This window comes from Hylobates moloch, unplaced genomic scaffold, assembly GCF_009828535.3.
Source record: "Hylobates moloch isolate HMO894 unplaced genomic scaffold, HMol_V3 SCAFFOLD_6, whole genome shotgun sequence".
NCBI classification, from domain to species: domain Eukaryota; kingdom Metazoa; phylum Chordata; class Mammalia; order Primates; family Hylobatidae; genus Hylobates; species Hylobates moloch.
In genome coordinates, this window is record NW_026652281.1 from 67,887,550 (window position 1) to 67,908,569 (window position 21,020).

At 43.4% G+C, this 21,020-nt stretch overlaps 1 protein-coding gene across 3 annotated transcripts in view; it reads left to right on the plus strand.

Moving 5' to 3' along the window:
* The window catches only part of SERINC5 (serine incorporator 5), a 188,135-nt gene that overhangs the window by 150,833 nt on the left and 16,282 nt on the right, over positions 1–21,020 (plus strand). Inside the window, exons 10-12 of one of the 3 annotated variants that reach the window (XM_058440762.1) lie at positions 328–367; positions 1,366–1,510; positions 3,739–8,819. In XM_058440762.1, the coding sequence (XP_058296745.1) occupies positions 328–367; positions 1,366–1,510; positions 3,739–3,886 (333 nt within the window). In that variant the 3' untranslated portion in view covers positions 3,887–8,819. Of the gene's footprint in view, positions 1–327; positions 368–1,365; positions 1,511–3,738; positions 8,828–21,020 lie in introns of those variants that run through there. The other 2 variants (XM_032156955.2, XM_058440761.1) reach the window with 2 other exon arrangements.

Sequence of the window (21,020 nt, forward strand, 5' to 3'; positions counted from 1 at the left end):
TGCATGGCCTTTACCCTTGATCAGCCATTCCATGGCAGTTACCCAGGAAGGGTAAAGGAGCTCCTGTCTTGAGGCTCTGCTGCCAGTATTCATGGTAGCAGGAGCGAGTACCAAGTCCACGGATGAGGATCTCTGTGGCACATCTCCCTCCATGGGGTTTCCTGTCACCAACACGCAGCACACCTGGGAAAGAACAGTCCACATCTTTTGAAGGGATACGTGCAATTCAGGGCCTGGGAGGTGATTCAAATAATGGTTACTGCTGCCTTACTGAGGTGGACTAGAAATAGAACACAAGCCGCCTGACTGTTGCTTTTGCTTTCACAGATAGCTCGCTGTTGTTTTTGCTTCAGTCCTGGTGGAGAGGGTAAGCAGAGCACTTTTATTCTTTGCATCTGTGTGGCACTGCAGTCCTATAGCTCTAATCTATAGTCATTTGGGATTCAGACACAAGTAACTTGAATAGTAAGGAGAAACTTTTATTCTAAAGCTGACTTACTACTTACACATTTTTCACATTTTTCCTGAAGGATAGCTGAGTTTTATTTGTGCTGGTATACTGGTAGGGAGAATCAGTCCAAATTTTGGTTTATATGTAAGTTAAATTATACAGTGAGATTTAGAGAATCAGAGAGCACATTTTTTAAGAAGGAATGATTTGGAAAATACCAAGAGGTCCTGACACCTTATTTTGGGGCCATTTCATTCCTTCACCTTACTTTCCTTCTTGGATTGGAGGATTCCAAGGGCTTGAGAACTAACTCTTGTTTTACTCTCACTTTCTGCTAAGCTTATAGTAAGTTTACGTCTTTAAGGGTTCTTAAGGGTTCTCTTTCTGTTAAAATAGATGTGGCAGGCCAGGCACAGTGGCTCATGCCTGTAATCCCAGCACTTTGGGAGGCCAAGGCGGGTGGATCACCTGAGGTCGGGAGTTTAAGACCAGCCTGGCCAACGTGGCAAAACCCTGTCTCTACTAAAAAACAATACAAAATCAGCTGGGCGTGGTGGCGCGTGCCTGTAATCCCAACTACTCGGGAGGCTGAGGCAGGAGAATCGCTTGAACCTAGGAGGCGGAGGCCCAAGATCATGCTACTGCACTCCAGCCAGGACAAAAAGTGAAACTTCATCTCAAAAAATAAATAAATAAAAATAAATGTGGCATTAGGTAACTCTTCCTGTTACGGAAGTTGCTAGGCTGGAGTGGGGGTTTTGTGCTTAGGGCACAGATTGAAGTTGCCAGAGGGTACAGGTGGCTTTCTGGCATCTTTTCTACTGACAGCCCTGTAGAATTAGCGAGCGTGACTTTGCTGAATGGTAAACACACACATTCACTCACTGAGCCTGGGCTCCCTCTGTGCTTCACAGACACTGAAGAGCAGCAGCCGGGAAAGGAGGGACCACGGGTCATTTATGACGAAAAGAAAGGCACCGTCTACATCTACTCCTACTTCCACTTCGTGTTCTTCCTAGCTTCCCTGTATGTGATGATGACCGTCACCAACTGGTTCAAGTGAGTGGCCCATTTGCTTAGGTATTTTTGAAGCAAAGTCTTAAGAGTTAAGTACTGTTCGTGTTTGTTTGTTTGAGAAGGAGTCTCACTCTGTTGCCCAGGCTGGAGTGCAGTGGCACGATCCTGGCTCACTGCAACCTCTGCCTCCCGGGTTCAAGCGATTCTCGTGCCTCAGCCTCCCGAGTAGCTGGGATTACATGCACCCACCACCAGGCCTAGCTAATTTTTATATTTTTAGTTGAGACGGGATTTCGCCACCTCAAGTGATCCACCTGCCTTGGCCTCTCAAAGTGCTGGGATTACAAGCGAGTTCTAACAGTGGACGGGTATGTTTTAACCCTGGAAACTGGTGATGCTTATGGCAACTTTAAGAAAATGGAAGGTTAGCTCTATGTGGACAGTCTGGAAAACGTGGTAATGGAGGAAAAATAGGAATTCCTAAGCATTCATCTGCCTTTCAGAAGGAGAAAATATCTCTTTTTTTTCTACTTCAAATTTTGTGTATCTTTTTCCCCATTTTTCTTCATTTTCATTACAAAAATTGGAAATATCTTTTTTAAAAATACAAACTGAATGTGGAATTATGAAAAGTAACAGTGTGCTACCCCCTGCCTCTACTTCCCCCACACAGATAACCACTGCTAGGATGTGTATCCTTTTCCTTTTCTCTGCATTTATAAACCTATGTAATTTTTTTTTTTTTTTTTTTTTATTTGGAGTCTTGCTCTGTCACCCAGGCCGGAGTGCAGTGGCGCAATCTCGGCTCACTGCAACCTCCGCCCCTGGATTCAAGTGATTCTCCTGCCTCAGCCTTTTGAGTAGCTGGGATTACAGGTGCTGCCACCACACTGGCTAATTTTTTTTTATTATTTTTAGTAGAGACGGAGTTTCACCATATTGGCTAGGCTGTTCTCAAACTCCTGACTTTGTGATCCACCTGCCTCAGCCTCCCAAAGTGCTGAGATTATAGGCATGAGCCACCATGTCCAGCTAATTTTTTTTTTTTTAACATAAATGTCATGTTTTCCCCTGGAGGCTTTTTTTTTTTTAACTTGGCAGTACATGATTGACCTGGCCTTCCCTGGCACTGCACAGAGGTTCATGCTTTTTCTACAGGTCCACAGCTTTGGTTGTATCATAATTTTTTTGACCGCTAAGTTAAGCTTAGACATGTAGGCTCATTGTGCTTCCTTATATCATTCATTCAACAGATGTGCAAGTGGCTCCTGTGTGCCACACGGTTCTATGAGGCAGGGTTTATAGTCCAGCGGGAGAGACAGACTATGACTCAAGTCAAATATGGTGTGTTAGATGGTGATGAGTACTGGGGAGAAAAATAAAATTAGGAGAGGGAATTGGGGGTAGGGGTGGTGGGAGTGGTGGTTTCAAGCACAGTGATTGGAGAGATTCTTCCTTAAGGAGGAGAAGAGAAGGGAACTTTAATGCTTCCCGGTGATGCTTTGGGAACTCCTGGAATTTTTGGCTTGGGAAGTTTAAGAAAAAATGGAGAAGGCTATAATTAAAAAGGCAGATAATAACAAATGTCGAGGAAGTGGAGAAATTGGAACCCTCTTACATTGCTGGTTTGAATGTGAAATCTGCTTTGGAAAAGAGTTTGGCATCTCCTTAAACAATTAAACATTGAGTTACAATGTAATCCAGCTCTTCCACTACTCCTGAGCGTATACCTAAGACAAAAAGAAAACTAGGTCCACAAAACTTACACAGCGGTGTTCATACATCATTGGTGATAATCAAAAAGGGGAAACATCCCAAATGACCATCAGCTGGTGACTGCCTAAACAATATGTGCTCTATCCATAGAATAAGATACTATTTAGCAGTAAAAAGGAATGAAGGACTGACACATGCTGCCACGTGGCTGAGCCTTGGAAATGGTATGCCAGGCAAAAAAGCCACACACAAGAGACCATGTGATTCCTTTTATATCAACTCTCCAGAATAGGCAAATCCATAAAGGCAGAAAGTAGATTGGTGAATGCAGGGGGTGGGCTTGGGGGGCCATAGGGAAGGGGAGAGCACCTAGGGGTGCATTTCTTTTGGGGGTGATGAGAATGTTTGGAAATGGATAGTGTTGATGGTAGCACAAGTCTGTATATGAATACATTAAAAGCCATTGAATTATACATTATAAATGGATGTGAATTAGTGAATTGTATCTCAATATATTCCTGCTTTGACCGCGGCTGGGTCTCTTGTTTCCACAGCTACGAAAGTGCCAACATTGAGAGCTTCTTCAGCGGGAGCTGGTCCATCTTCTGGGTCAAGATGGCCTCCTGCTGGATATGTGTGCTGTTGTACCTGTGTACGCTGGTCGCCCCCCTCTGCTGCCCCACCCGGGAGTTCTCTGTGTGACGATATTGGCGGTCCCCTGGGCTTTGTGGGCCTACAGCCTGGAAAGTGCCATCTTTTGAACAGTGTCCCCAGGGGTTAAGCAGGGACTGGCGCCCTGTGCCTGAGTGGGTCTGAAAAGGCTTTGAGAGAAAAAAAAAAAAAAATCTCCTGATTAGCTTTTTACTTTGGAAATTCAAAAAGAAACTACCAGTTTGTCCCAAAGGAATTGAAATTTTCAACCAAACGGATCATGGTTGAAATATCTTACCCCTAGGAACTGGATACCAGTTATGTTGACTTCCTTCTGCATGTTTTTGCCAAAACAGAATTTGGGGCACAGCATCTTTTCACAGGGATAAAAATACCTTGTGTGGCCAGTCATTCTCATCCTTGGAATAGAAAAACATGCCAAAATCTTGAGTCCCCAGCCCCTAACAGAATCCAGACCCCTCTCACTCACTTCCGCCTCTTCAGAGCCTTGTCCCCAGGGGGCTTTGAGGACAGGACTCAGCCTGCAGGGCCCCTGGTATTTATAGGGTCCAAGAGGAGGCACCTGCTTTTCAACTGCACCCTCAGTGCTGCCTCTTCATGGCCCCTAAATGTTTCCCTTTGAGGTTGTGATGCTGGAAATCACAGACTTCACTCTCTGCCTGCACCCTTCCCTGAGGTCTCATCTTTTCTGGGTCCCACATCTTTGTAATAATGTGAAAAAGCACAATTTGCCTGGTCACCCCCCACGTGGTTCCCCACCTTATTATCACTACCTGATCCGAGTTACTGCAATAAGTACGGCGCTTATTTATGGTGTTATTCACATGATTATAGAACAAGATTCATGTTTTCTTTGCCTAAGCAATGGAGGGCTATCATTCTTACTTGTTTGTGCTGTTGATAATGATAATACTTTTAGGACCTTAACTGAAAAGCTGCTTCGTGTTGAAGCCTGCTGCATGCACTGCTCTTTCAGTTGTTGAGGTCAGCCCCTCAAGTTTTTCTCCAACTTGAGGCCTTTGAAACTGTAGAAGCGGAAGACGTTTTGTGTTCTGGATCTGTAATGTGACCATACGGTTCAGGTTCATTCTGGCATCCTTGGAGTAGATTTGCTAACGTGAGAATTTCTGAGGTGAGGATCTCAGACACACTGACCAGAAGAAGCTTGTTAGGCAATGTGTGGGAGTGGCCAAATATACTTAAAAAGAGGTGGGCAGAGGCAGGCGGATCACTTGAGGTCAGGAGTTCCAAGACCAGCCTGGCTAACACGGTGAAACCCTGTCTCTACTAAAAATAGAAAAATTAGCCGGGCATGGTAGCGTGTGCCTGTAATGCCAGCTACTCGGAGGCTGAGGCATGAGAATCACTTGAACCCGGGAGGCGGAGGTTGCAGTGAGCTGAGATCACACTGCACAGGAATTTCCAAAACGCATACTTGCAAAGTAATACAGAAACGTGACTTTTGGCAGCTACCCGAGATGATGCCTATTTTCAGTGTTGATGTTCTCAGGCAGGGAAAAGGTTTACTCGGTGGAAACTCCTGTTAGAATTTCATTCGGGGTGGAAAGAATCTTCTCAAGCTCTCTGGAAGTGAGGATCTAAGAATAAAAGGCTCAGCCTAGTCATTTTTTTCTGTGCCCTACTGTATGAGTTGGGCAGAATTGAGTGCCACCTAAGCTGGGCTTCTGTGTGCCAAAATGCTGGTGGGTGAAATTAGTGAAATTCTTTCTATTCATTCCTTTGCCCTTCTCCCAAGAAAACCCATGGGGAAACAAATTACAGGGGATGAATTCCTTTAGAACTTTCCCTACTTCGAGTGTTTGAGATTCAGTTTCAAAAGGCACTCCGTCTGTGTGTGTGGTTTAGAGAGCCTTGTTTTGTAAATTCCATTAAATTTCCTTTTGTAGGGCCGGAGCTCTGTACTCGGCAGTTAAAAGATTCATCCGGAGTCGCAAAATGAAAAGCCGTGTGCTAACCCGAGGAACCAGTTAGGGAACAGGAGCTCCGTGGGCCGGGAATCGGCTCAGGGAGTGGGGCTGCGTGTCACACACAGTAGCTGTGTTGCAGTGGCCTAGGGCCTTGGGGGTTGTCTTTAGGAAACACCCTCAGGGGAAGCAGGTAAAGTGCCTGGGCAGTATTGTGACTGGTTTCATTGTTTTCCTCCTGCTGAGGTCTAGCAGAGCCCTTGCTTTGTCTTGGCTTCTTCGCGGCTGGGTCTGGCTGCCAGCTGGTGTGATTTGAGAAACTGACCTTAACACCCAGTCAAGGTTGAGCTGACAAGGCCTTGGATTCCTTGGCTGGCCGTGGTTGGCCCTTTCCTCTGCAGAAAGCAGCTCAGGGAAGCCCAAGCAAGGGAGTGTGGCCGGTAGAAGGCCCTTGTCGCTTCCTTTTGGAGCCACCCCAGCCACCCCACGTTTTCCAGATGCATGAGTCTGGTTTGTGACATCCAGTTCCCTTCTGCCGGTTGGTCTAATGCAAGAGGAAGAGTTACAGTTGCTTTTAATTTTATTCTCAGCTGAAAATGTTAGCACGTGTATCTGGATGAACAAAAGAGATATGGATGTATCTGAGGACTGAGGGACTATCAATGCAAAGTTAATGTTAATGGTTATTAATTGTGATACACAATACTCAGGTGAGGAGTCAACATTTCTGTGTTTAAAGAATTTACAGTTTTGTGCAATTGTGATTTGAGAAACTGGAAACATTGTGCCAATGGCTTTGAGTTGCTATAACAATGGTGTTAATTTGGTTAACTCACTCACTGATACCTTTTAAAAATAATAGACATTTGCTTCCTACACCTTTTTGTACATGACCTGAAGAGTATATTCCCAGAAGCTGCTGGTCAGACACATTTAGGGATGACAGTTGAAGAGGACTTTTTTAAAGCTGCATGTGAATATTTCCTCTGTGTCATTTGTCTGATGTAGAAAAGTTTTCCCCTCATTTTTGTGAGTAAAAACACTAAGTGGGTGGCAGGGGGGTGGGGGTTCTTATGGGGGTGTCATACTGAGGCATGTTACCTGACTGGAGACTAGAGACTATTTCCATGATAAGCCTTCAGAAACCCAACCACGTCTTTACTGGGTCTAGCTTTTTAAATACTGATTGGTTAGTTTTATTTTTGCCCACAGTTTCTTGGGCAAAAAGGTTCTTCATTTTGTCTGAAAAAGAAATTATTTGCCAGAGGTATTTGGAGCCTCTTTGAAGGGGAGATAGAGTGGGGGTGGGTTGTGGGTAAGGTGGAGTTATTGGGGTTTTGGGGTTCTGTTTCCATACAACATTGTTTATTTCCGATTCTTCAGAAGATTCTTTATTGTGAATAACCTCAGTGTAATGTTAATTTCCCGCCCCCATGCCAAAATTGTCACCCTCAGCGTTTTTTTTTTTTTTTTTGGGGGCGGGCTCACTCTTGTCAGCCATGCTGGAGTGCAGTGACATGATCTTGACTCATGGCAGGCTTGACCTCCTGGGCTCAAGGACCACCTCCCAAGTAGCTGAGACCACAGGTTTGCCCCATCACACCTGGCCAATTTTTATTTTTTTGTGGAGATGGGGTTGTCCAGGCTGGTCTCAAACTCCTGAGCTCAAGCAATGTGCCCGCCTTGGCTTCCCAAAGTGCTGGGATTATAGGCGTAAACCACTGCACGCAGCCTACCCTCTGCCTTTTTAAGATTATGTATTTATTTAATTTTTGCCATCATTGGTGCTTCACCTTCCTGCGAAGGAAATTCCAGAGCCTGTATTTAAGCTACCTAGGCTTTTACGCTCCCTTTATTGCCTTTCTAAATAGTGTCTCATTTGGTGTACTCTAGTATACTATACCTCTTGGAAGTGAAAGAGGGCCCAACCTACAACTAAGAAGGGACAAACCTTGAACTAAGTAAGACCTTACACACCCAGAAAGAACACTGGGCCCTCCTTCAGGGACAATGCAGTAGCCACTTGGCTTGTGGAATTTTCTGAAGGCTATTTCCTGTAACTTGCTAGTTAACTTAGTTTTGCATTTCAGGCAGAGGTGTGCTCTGTAATGTTGGGCCGTTGACTTCACAGTACTGGAGAGCTGTTCACACAGATGTTTAGAACTTTCTCTCTCTCTCTCTTTTCTTCTTCCTCAACCAATCTTTCACAGAGACAGTCATTTTGAAAGGTTGAAATATTTGGCCTTTACCAAAGAGCTTTTTTTTTCCTTAAGCAAAACCCTTTCAGAAAGAAACAAATGGGGAAGGACAGATTAAGAATGCATATGTCCCAATCCACTTCTATAGGAGTTTAATCATATTCACATGAGTAAAATGATGGAAGAACTCTTTAAGGTAATCCTTTGGGATAAAGGATCCTGGGAAGTTCTCTCAGGTAAAGAAAGCTTACAGCAGATGTGTAATATATGTCTTGAGAGCTATTTATAAGAAATTTAAGAGGATTGTTTTGTTTTCCTTTATTAAAGATTTAAGCCTTTTTTACTTTGCAAAAAGAAAACTACGAAAGTTTTATAGATATAACTTTGCTAATTTTTTAAACTTTTCTGAAACAATTAGCTGTAGCCAAATTATGTGGTTACGTTTTGCTACATTAGAATTTGAAAATGCAATATGTGTGGTAAATCTACTGTTTGAAATTTATAATGGTCTCTGATTAGAATTTTGGTAACTTTTGAAAGTTATTTTCCCCCTTTAGTCATGGATTTCTATTTGTTTTTTAATGTTAATTTTTCTATAAAGCATCTGAATTGACTAGGCTTTTCCTATGTAAAAAACTCAAAACTTGTTAACTCTGTACTTTAATAAAATTTAAAATTAAAACTATGTTGTTTTTTCTCTTCTGCTAGATACATATTTAATTAAAATACTCAAGTTAGTTGTTTTGCAGAGATGTTGCCCTCAGATGTTAATCAGGTCTCTCAAGTTCGATGGAGTCTATGCTGATCCTTTAATTGACAAATAAAAGATATATATCTGTGGTGTGCAACATGATGTTTTGAAATATGTATATATTCAGGAATAGCCAAATCATGCTAATTAGCCTATGCATTACCTCGTTTTTGTGCTGAGAACATTTAAAATCTACTCGCAGTAATTTTTTTTCTTTTTTCTTTTTTTTTGAGACAGAGTCTTGCTCTCACCCAGGCTGGGGTGCAGTGGTACCACCTCGGCTCACTGCAACCACCGCCGCCCAGGCTCAAGCGATTCTCCTGCCTCAGCCTCCCAAGTAGCTGGGATTACAGGCATGTGCCACCATGACCAGGTAATTTTTGTGTTTTTAGTAGAGATGGGTTTCGCCATGTTGGCCAGGCTGGTCTTGAACTCCTAACTACAGGTAATCTGCCCAGCTCAGCCTCCTGAAGTGCTGGGATTACAGACATGAGCCACTGCGCCTGGCCTACTCTCAGAATTTTTAAGGTACAGTGCAAGGTTCCTAGCTCTAGTCACCATGTTACACCATAGATCTCCTGAACTTATTTCTTCTGGCTGATAGTGTTCTTTGACCAACATCACCCTGAACTCCCCCTCACCCAATCCCCCACCTCCAGCTCCTAGTAACCACCTTTACACTGCATCTCTTAAGTCACACTTAGGAAGTTTGACTTTTTAAGATTTCATGGATCAGTAAGATCAAGAAGCATTTGTCTTTTTGTACCTGGCTTATTTCACTTAACCGTGTCCTCTAGGTTCCTCCAAGTTGTCGCACGTTGCAGGAGTTCCTTCTTTTCGAGGCTGAATTTTTTAATTCTATTGTGTATATATACCACGTTTCTTTTCTTTTTTTTCTTTTTTTTGAGACAGAGTCTCACTCTGTCACCCAGGCTGGAGTACAGTGGTGTGATCATGGCTTATTTTGGCTTGACTTCTTGGACTCAAGCAATCCTCCTGCCTCAGCCTCCCGAGCAGCTGGGACCACAGGCTGCAACACCAAGCCTGACTAATATTTGTATTTTTTGTAGAGATAAGGTCTCACTGTGTTGCCCAGGTTGGTCTTAAACTCCTGACCTCAAGCAATCATCCTGCCTCAGCCTCCCAAAGTGCTGGGATTACAGACGTGAGCCACTGCGCTCAGCTCACTTTTTTTTTTTTTTTTAGTTAGAGTCTTGCTCTGTCACCCAAGCTGGAGTGCAGTGGCATGATCTTGGCTCAGTGCAACCTCTGCCTCCCGGGTTCAAGGCAATTTTCCTGCCTCAGCCTCCTGAGTGGCAGCTGGGACTATAGGTGGCCACCACCACACCCGGCTAGTTTTTGTGTTTTTAGTAGAGACAGGGTTTCACCATGTTGACCAGGCTGGTCTCGAACTCCTGACCTCATGATCCGCCCACCTTGGCCTCCCAAAGTGCTGGGATTACAGGCTTGAGCCCCTGTGCCTTGCCACATTTTCTTTATATTCATTTGTGGACACTTGGGTTGATTCTATATATCTTGGCCATTGTGAATAATGCTACAGTGAACATACGGGTGTGGATATGTCTTTGACATACTGATGTCATTCCCTTTGGATATATACCCATTAGTGGGATTGCTGGATCGTATGGTAGTTCTACTTTCAGGTTTTTGGGGGGTTTTTTTTTTTTTTTTGAGATAGGGTCTCTGTCACCCCAGCTGGAGTGCAGTGGCACGATGTCAGTTCACTGCAACCTCTGTCAGCCTCCAGGTTCAAGTGATTCTCTCACCTCAGCCTCATGAGTAGCTGGGGTTACAGGTGCATGTCACAATGCCTGGCTAATTTTTGTATTTTTGGGGGTAGAGATGGTTTCACTATGTTGGCCAGGCTGGTCTGGAACTCCTAACCTCAAGTGATCTGCCTGCCTCAGCCTCCCAAAGTGCTGGGATTACAGGCGCAAGCCGCTGCACCCAGCCTGACTTGAGCACTTACATCTGTTGGCCATTTGCATGTCTTTTGAGAAATACCTATTCAGGTCCTTTGTCAACTTTTTAAGTGGATTGTTTTCTTGCTATTGAGCAGTTTTGAGTTTCTTATATATCTTGAATATTAACCCCTTATCAGATGTTAAGTTTGTGAGCATTTTCTCCGATGCTGTAGGTTGTCTCCTAACTTTGTTGTTTCCTTTGCTGTGCAGAAGCTTTTTAGTTTGATATAATCTTGTTTGTCTACATTTTTGTTGCCTAGTTTTAGTTTCAGGTTTTAACAGCTAAGTCTTTAATTCGTTGTAGGTTGATTTTTGAATATGGTATGGAATAAAGGTCTAATTTCATTCTTCAACATGTGGGTATCCAGTTTTCCCAGCACCATTTATTAAAAAGACATTCCTTCTCCCATTGTTGTGCTAATTGTTGAGAATATAAACATGAAACCCCAAGCTTGTCTTCTTCCTCTGAAAGCTCCTGTGAGCGCACTTCCTTTTTCCTGCCCTTATGCTAGTGACACCCTGTCCTGATATATGAGAATTAGAGTAAAGCATTTTTTTTTGTTTTTTTGAGACGAGGTCTCTTGCCTAGGCTGGAGTGTAGTGGTGCGATCATAGCTCACTGCAGCCTCCAACTCCTGAGCTCAAGCGATTGTTCCACCTCAGCCTCCCGAGGGCTTGGGTCTACAACTCCTATTCTCAAGTGAGCCTTCTCTCTTAGCCTCCCAAAGTGCTGGGATTACAGGTGTGAGCCACTACACCAGGCGCTTAACCATTTTTAGGTGTACAGTTCAGTAGTATGAAGTGCATAGTACATTCACATTGTTTTGCAGCCAATCTCCAGAACTCTTCAATTTGCAAAACGACTCATTAAGGAACCCCCTGTTCCCCGCTTCCCCTCTCCTGTGGCAACCATCATCCTACTTCTGACTCTGAATTCATCATTTACTTTTTTTTTTTTTTTTTCCCTCTGCTTGTTCCCACATAGATACTGATAGTCTTCAGCTCTTCCAGCTTTCGATTTTTGATTGTGCTATGTAGTTGCTATTTTTATATAGCAATTCAGGAAGATCCAAAAACTATGCTTCTACCATTGCCCCCATCTCTTCCATTCACACTTGAACTTGCCACAATAAAGCTTTCACACACTTAAATTGAAAACTGCTTTTCAGGCCGGGCGCGGTGGCTCACGCTTGTAATCCCAGCACTTTGGGAGGCCGAGGCGGGCGGATCACGAGGTCAGGAGATCGAGACCACGGTGAAACCCCGTCTCTACTAAAAATACAAAAAAATTAGCCAGGCGTGGTGGCGGGCGCCTGTAGTCCCAGCTACACGGAGAGGCTGAGGCAGGAGAATGGCGTGAACCCGGGAGGCGGAGCTTGCAGTGAGCCGAGACTGCGCCACTGCACTCCAGCCTGGGCGACAGAGCGAGACTCCGTCTCAAAAAAAAAAAAAAAAAGAAAAGAAAACTGCTTTTCAAAGTCGTGGGTGACTTCCATGTTGCCACGTCCATCGTCCTTACTTTACTTGACCTATGAGAAGCACTGGACACTATGAACTGTTTAAACTGCACTGCAAACCTTTTTCAGATTTCATACACTCATCTTTACTTTCTGAAAGGGATTCTCTATTGTAGTTATCTTTTTCCTCCTCACATTGTACAAGGAATGTGGGAGGCAGCCAACTTGTCTTTTTAGTTCTTAGGTCTCTGCACCCACAGAGCCATCCCTGTGGAGCCTTATCCACACACAGCTGGACCTGATTTACTTCCTAACTCCACCTTCTGGGTTGGCCTTCCTTTACTATTTGAAAAAGCGTGACTGGGCCTGGCGTGGTGGCTCGTGCCTGTAATCCCAACACTTTGGGAGGCTGAGGTGGGCGGATCACTTGAGGCCGGGAGTTCAAGACCAGCCTGGGCAACATGGTGAAACCCCGTCTCTACAAAAAAATACAAAAATTAGCCGGGCTTGGTGGCACGTGCCTGTAGTCCTAGCTACTCCAGGGAGGCAGAGGTTACAGTGAGTTGTGATTGTGCCACTGCGCTCCAGCCTGGGCAACAGAGGAGACCCTATCTCAACAACAACATAAACCCTGATTTGCAGCCAAATAGTTTCCTCAGCCTATTTCCTGCCAGTAAATGGTTGGGAGCCCAGTGGCTTTGTTTTGAACTTTGTCCATTTTAGTCCAAGCTAGTGGTGCTTGTGTTAGTTCAGTTCTCTTAAAAACATTGTGAGTTTTCTGTGGATTTTATTGGGATTCACTGTGTTAGATAAAAACCATCTCCACCAATCTTTTTAAGATACACTCCCTCTCTGGGGTGCAAGTCAGGGTGCTGTGTGAGAACACACTTGTTCTTTCAGAAGCCTGTTTGCCTAATTAACCATGAGGGTTTGAGAAGCACTTCCTTGCATCTTTCCAGGATTTTAACAAAGGGCCTTATGTTGACCAGAGGCCACGTTTTACTTGTGGCATTGAAACCACCCTTGCAAAAATTATAACTGAGAGGATTATGACAGTGAAAGATATGTGACCTAACTTACTGATTTGTTCCTAACCTCCAAGCTGTCCTTATTCATTCCTGGGTGTAGGCTGAACTAATTTCGGAAGGAACTTAGTTTATAGTTTAACTTTGTTTTGTTTTGTTTTGTTTTGAGACAGAGTCTCACTCTATCACCCAGGCTGGAGTGCAGTGGCCCCATCTTGGCTCACTGCAATCTCCACCTCCTGGGTTCAAGCGATTCTCCTGCGTCAGCCTCCTGAGTAGCTGGGACTACAGGTGCATGCCACCACGCCAGACTAATTTTTGTATTTTTAGTAGAGACAGGGTTTCACCATGTTGGCCAGGCTGGTCTTGAACTCCTGATCTCAAATGATCTGCCTGCCTCAGCCTCCCAGCGTGCTGGGATTACAGGTGTGAGCCACCACGCCCGGCCTATAGTTTAACTTTGAAACAAAGATGATACCAGTCCTTTCCCTGAACAAACCCCCTTTTAGCTTGGGAACTATAAACTGCCTTTGCAGGACTAACAAATTAGCTACAAGATTAGAAATTGTGGTTTAGGAGTCATGCAGCTGGAGGTGGCAAGATTCTAAACCCCTCCAAATTGCCCCTCCAGATAACAGATATTTTGCAGACCCTGCACTCGATGGATCAGCTGTCCCTAACCAGATTGACAAATTGGTTCATCTGGTCTTGTGGCCCCCACCCAGGAACTGACTCAGCACAAGAGGACAGCTTCAACTCCCTATGATTTCATCTCTGACCTAACCAATCAGTAGTCCCCAGTTTCTGACCCCCTGCCCACCAAATTATCTTTAAAAACCCCATCCCAAGTCTTTAGGGAGACTGAATCAGAGTAATAATACAACTCCAGTCTCCCGTACAGATGACTGTGTGTGGATTAAACTCTTTATTGTAATTCCCGTCTTAAATTGAGTCTGTCTAGGCAGTGGGCAAGGAGAATTCGTTGGGCAGTTACAGCATCTTAGATTTGTTCTTTGCCTCCAAGTTTTATTTTGCTTTTAGAACACGCTGCTAACTGACTCAGACAGTCTTGGGCCCTCTATATTCTTCTAAAATTTGCTTGAAAGGTGAACATTTCCCTCTTTAGTTTATCTCTTTCTGTACTTTATCAATTATTACAAGCCACTTGGCATTTTCAGCATTCTGCATGAAAATGTCCTTAGCCAGTTCATGAACACATGTACCGTCTTCCACATTGCTAGAAGTGACAGTGTAATACAGCTGCCAGTATGTAACTCAGGCCCCCTTTTCTCTAGCCCACAAGAGCAAGGGCAAGAGCAAGTTTTTCCTTCCTGTTTTAGGCTAGCATTAGGCCTTTCTTGCATTGCTCTAAAGGAATACCCGAGACTGGGTAATTTATAGAGAAAAGGGGTTTATTTGGCTCATAGTTCTGCAGGCAGTAGAAGCATTGGTACTGGCATCCGCTCGGCTTCTTGAGAGGCCTCAGTGAGCTTTTACTCATGGTGGAAGGTGAAGTGGGAGCAGGCACGTCACATGGCAAGAACAGGAGCAGGTGGGGAGAGATGCCACACACGACCAGATCTCATGAAAACTTAACTATTGCGAAGATAGCACCAAGCCATGAGGGATCTGCAACCATGACACCTCCCACCAGGCCCCACCTCCAACGCTGAGGATTACATTTCAACATGAGATTTGGGAGGGACAAATATCAGACCATATGAAGACTCCACCAACAGCCTTCTCACTGCTCTTCAGTCTTCTGTGTGCTACTTGGTCCCAAACATGTAGCAATTGGCTTTAGGTTTTCATTCCAGTAGTATTTCATGTTCTGGTGCCAATTTTTATTCCAGTCCCCTATTGCTGTGTAATGTCAACCTGAAAGAAAGAACTAAGGGCCAGGCATGGTGGCTCACACCTGTAATCCCAGCACTTTGGGAGGCCAAGGTAGGAGGATCACTTGATCCCCAAGGTTCGAGACCAGCCTGAGCAACCTAATGAGACCTTGACTCTACAAAAAATTTAAAAATTAGCCAGGCATGGTGGAAAAAAAAAAAAAGAACTAAGGCAAATCCATGTAGGTAAGGAGTTTATTTGGGCCAAATTTGAGGACTGCAACCTGGGAAGCACTTACATACCAAGTCCAGGAGGTGCTCCAAGTTGGGGTGGTTACAAGCAGGTTTTAAGGAACAAAATGAGGAGATACAACAAGGTGGTCTCAGCATGTTCATATAGAAATACCATTAGTTAAGAGAAATAAGCTAACAGATGATTCGCTAAGGAGTACAGCGCTTCCTGGAATAGTCATCAGTTTGTGATTAACCCAGACAGACCTGGAGTTCTTTACAGAAGCAGGAGGGGGTCTAGGAATTTCAGGAGAGTAACTGTGGGGTCTCGTGCCTACTCCCCTGTGGCCTGTGCTATTTAGTTCATCTCTATTTGTCTCTTTTGTCATCAGTAACAAATCACACTAAAACTTAATGGTTTAAAACAACAATTGCTATTATTTGCTCATGGTTTGGGAGTGAAAAATTTGTGCAGAGCATGTTGAACATGGCTCATCTCTTGTTATCTGGTGTCTGCAGCTTCAACTGGCTGGCTTGAAAGCTGGGGGCTGGCAGAAATGCTCAACTAGGCTGAAATGGCTGGGCCTTGGCTCTCTTCTACATGTCTTTCTCCACATGCCTTCTGGGTTCCAAGAAGGAGCATTTCAAGAGGTGAAAGGAAGGCTTCTAGAACAGTTCCTAAGGCCCAGCCTGGAATGTACAGTATTATAGAATCTAGTTGCAGAACTAGATTCTGTTGGTCAGAATTGGTTTAGGGTCAGCCCAAATTCAAGGAAAAGGGAAAGAGACTCCACCTCTTCTTAGGACAGTGGCAAGATCACACTGCAAAAGACTATGTGAGGTGTGAGATACTTCTGCTGCCATCTTTGGAAACACAATTTACCACACCCTCAAAATGGCTTCCCGTCTCCTTTGAAGTAAAAGCCAAAGTCTTTACAGTGGTCTACAAAACCCTGCATGACCCATTCCCTATCCCTGCCTCAACTACCCTTTGCCCACTCTGTTCCAGCATTACTGGCTTCCTTGCTGGTGTTCAAATCCAGGAGCTATGCTCCTCCTTTCTCCTCTCCCCTGCAGGCTCTCTGCACGTACTCTTTCCCATATTGGAATCCTTCTCCCTTGGATAGCACTTGACCCATTCTGTCACTGTATCAGTCTGTTCTCATGCTGCTAATGAAGACATACCCAAGACTGGGTAATTTATAAATGAAAGAGGTTTAATTCACTCACAGCTCCACATGGCTGGGGAGGCCTCAGAATCATTGCTGAAGGCGAACGAGAAGCAAAGTCACGTCTTACATGGTGGCAGGCAAGAGAGTGTGTGCAGGTGATCTACCATTTATAAAACCATCAGATCTCGTGAGACTTATTTACGACCATGAGAACAGCATGGGAGAGACCCAGCCTGATGATTCAGTTACCTCTCACCGGGTCCCTCCCATGACACATGGGAATTATGGGAGCTACAATTCAAGATGAGATTTGGGTAGGGATACAGCCAAACCGTATCAGTCACCATCCTCACACTCTTCCTCAAATATGTATTACCTTTTCAGTGAAGTTCTCCCTGACTATTCTATGTAAGATTTCACTCTCTCCCTGAATTTCCTACCCTACTTTACTGCTTTATTGTTTTCTACAGTACTTATCACCATCCAGCCAACTATATACATTTTCTTACCTTTTCAGTTTGTCTTCAGTGACACTAAAATTCAAGCTCCCTTAGGGGTAGGGATGTGTTCACTCTTGTATCCCCAGTGTCTAGAATGATGCCTGGTACATAATAAGTGCTTAATAAATAGGTGACGAATAAATGAACAAATAGATGGATAAAAGAAAGCAAGATTTGTGGATGGCAGTAGTGAAAAGACATCATAGTGCCTTGTGAAGGACTTTTAAATGCCAATTGAAATGTCTAAACTCTATTTAGGGAACGGGACAAAGGAAAGGGTGATACTTTAGATAGTGGATGCTATCCTTCTAAGCATATGTAAAGATAAAGATAGGTGCTGGAAAGAAGAGATTTGAGTATCTGAACTTAAAACAAATTATATCAAGGTTACACAAACCAGGAAGATGTGATTACAGATAGGGCTCTGTTGTATTGCCCAGGCTCAAACTCTTGGCTTCAACCAAATAGCTGGGACGACAGACACAAGCCACCACAAACAGCAATATATTTAGTAATTAAAATGCCTTCTTTTTTTTCTTTTTTTTTTTTTAGATGGAATCTCGCTTTGTTGCCCAGGTTGGAGTGCAGTGGCACAATCTTGGCTCACTGCAGCCTCCGCCTCCTGGGTTCAAGTGATTCTCCTGCCTCAGCCTCCCAAATAGCTGGGATTACAGGTGCCCGCCACGAGGCCCGGCTAATTTTTGTATTTTTAGTAGAGATGGGGTTTCACCATGTTGGCCAGGCTGGTCTCAAACTCCTGAGCTCAAGTGATCCACCCGCCTTGGCCTCCCAAAGTGCTGGGATTATAGGTGTGAGCCACCACATCCGGCTAAAATGCTCTTATAAACCAATAAGAATATAATAGAAAAACAGTTGGTCAAAAAAACATGAAACTATCCTTCAGTCTTACTAGTAATTAAGGAAATTTTGTTTCACTTATCAAATGGCGATTAATTTTCAACTAAGCCCTGAAGATGATATTGAGGAAGACTGCATTTTCTATGTTGTGGTGTGAGTGTGGCTCAAATTGCCTGGCACATTTAGTGACATGTATCAAAACTGTTAAAAAATGACACACCTTCTGACCTCACAATTCCAATTTGAAGAATTTCCCTAAGGAGTTAATAATAGATAGTTTCAACTATTTAGTTACAAGAATACCATTCAAATAGAGTTCATAAAAGCAAAATAATAGAAATAATTTAAATTCACTTAGAACATCTATATATGGAAATGTTAACATAGCTAATAAATACAGTGCTGTAGAAAAATATCTTATTGAATGTGTTCTGAATGCTTTGTAAAAAATAATTTAGACAACTGTTGCCAGGCACAGTGGCTCATACCTATAATCCCAGCTACTTGGGAGGCTGGGGTGGGAGGATCACTTGAGGCCAGGAGTTCAAGACCAGCCTGAGCAACATAATGAGACCCTGTCTCTACAAAAAAAATTGTTTTAAAAATTATCCAGGCATGGTGATGCACACCTGTAATCCCAGCTGCTCTTGAGGCTGAGGCGGGAAGATCCCTTGAGTGCAGCAGATGAGTTCCAGGCTGCAGTGAGCTATCATTGCATCACTGCACTCCAGCCTCAGTAACAGAGGGAGACCCTGTCTCTAAAACAATCAAACAAACAAACAAAACCTATATACAGTGCTATCCAAGTTATGCACACATGCATAAATGTACTCATGCGTGCACATGGACCCAAATGTTCACCTACCATTTTGTCTTCACAGCGGCACCTCCTCCCTGCTTTTCCCCGCTTCATATTTTGGGAAGTTTTCTAGTAGTAGCAGCCATGTCCTTTCCATACAACTCTCCTGTCATAGCTTCAGTTAATTGATCCAAGAGTGGACTTTCCATCTAAGCTGGACAATCAGTGTCTTTCTGGAAATTTGGACTTGAGACTGAAAGAATGCACTTTGAAATGGCTGCTGTCTTGAACCAAGGAGTTTGGAAACTTAAAAGATGTTGTTAGTGATGGTTTTAAGCATCATGGACATAGAAAGAAAGCCAATTTGCAGAAAGATATAGGATTAAAACAGGTGTGCAGAGGAGCAATTGTGGAAGAGAGGAGAGTGAGGGAAAGAGTAAGAATGAATGGACTTCCTGGATTTCCTTGTAATGTTCCAGTCTGCAACTCTAATCCATTCTGGAGGCCCAGCATAATAAAATAATAATGATAGCCAATGTTTATTGAGCACTTAACGTGTGCTTGGCATAATTCTCACAATGATCCTATGGACGTTACTGTTCTAATCCCCATTATGGCAATGGTATAAAGTCAAACTTTTCTTAAAATTCTTACTAATTTGCTTTCACAGAAACTGCCAGATCACTCCTCTCTCCCCAGTTCTCTTTCCCACCTCCTCTTTTCTTCACTGCCCCCGCTCCACACAAGATCTTCCCCTTTCGGTCAATCTTTCCTTTCCATATGCAGTGCTTTCTCTGGGCTTCTTTATTTGTATAACCATTATATCAGTAAGGAATTGCATTTGACAAATGGACCACAGGGACTTAAAACACCTGGGATGTTGGTTCAGCAGCTCAAGGATGTCAGGTCAAAGATTACTGTGGATTTCTGGTTTCCCCTTGTGGCCTGCAGGAGCTGCTTTGCCAATCCATCTAATCTGCATTCCAGCCAGAAGACCCTGAGGGCACTGGGCTCCCTGGAGAAAAGTTCATTGCATGTTTTAGGGCAGGAAATATCAAGAGGAGTCTGGAAATATCTTCTTATTGCCAGAAAACAAACATACTTTCAAAGACCCTTGGAAGACAAGCTATGTCTAGTCATAAATTTTATCTAGAAGTTTTGTGACCATTATAGTATTTTGTGTATATTTTTCTGCTTTTTATGGTAAGTAAAGAGACTGATTCATTAGACTCAAAATATTAGTAAAAATTTATAAGATGTTGATAACTAAGTTTGAAATAATGTTCAAATGTTTAAATTGTTAAATCTTTAAATTTATAATTTATTAAATTTGTAAGGTTAAACTTTTTAAGTTCAGTATTTATTAAGATTTTGCCTATAGAAATGTGAGTCTGCTTTGTTGTTTTTTTCCTTGAGAAATCAATTAAAATTAGATTGTAGTTTGAAATGTCTAAAACTTAATTTTGAAAGTTCGATAAATATTTGGGAGTACTTTGTCAAATTTACAAGCCAGTTAGGCATTCATCAAAACCAAATGGGCACGGTGGCTAACGCCTGTAATCCCAGCACTTTGGGAGGCCAAGGCAGGTGGATCACGAGGTCAGGAGATCGAGACCACGGTGAAACCCCGTATCTACTAAAAATACAAAAAATTAGCTGGGCGCGGTGGCGGGCGCCTGTAGTCCCAGCTACTCCGGAGGCTGAGGCAGGAGAATGGTGTGAACCTGGGAGGTGGAGCTTGCAGTGAGCCGAGATCACGCCACTGCACTCCAGCCTGGGCGACAGAGCGAGACTCCGTCTCAAAAAAAAAAAAAATTAATAAATAAAAATAAATAAAAATAAAATGAAATATTAACAAAACTGATTTATAAATTAACACAAGTTTAAAGTCTTCAAAATTAAGTTTTAAAACATAACTTAAATATATAAAATATAAGTTGAAATTAAAGGGAGCATTTATTTCAGTGCATAAAGGCTCTCTTCAGACATAAGAAAAACTCAGATGACATTTTGGAGGTAGGTGATATCAGTCAGTGTTGGCTAAGTTATGCTGTGGTAACAAGCAACTCCAAAACCCTCAGTGGCTTACAATGACTAAAGTTCAGTTCTTGCTCACATTACGTGTCAATTGTGGGCTACCAGTAGCTTTGCTCTAAGTTTTCCATCCTGGGATCAGCAATCTGTATTTGGGATATTGCTGGTTTCATGGAAGAGAGAATGAACATAGTAGAACCACAAGATGAATCAGAGCTTCTGCTTAGAAGTGGCACACATCACTTCTGTTATCACTGCATTGGTCAAAGCAAGTCTCTTGAGGTCAATGAGGTGAGGATATGTAATCCTCCCACAAGAAGGGACACCTCAAATCACATCTCTAAGGCTGATGCGATGAAGCAGGGAAGTATTATCTTCCCCGGGATGGGGCAGC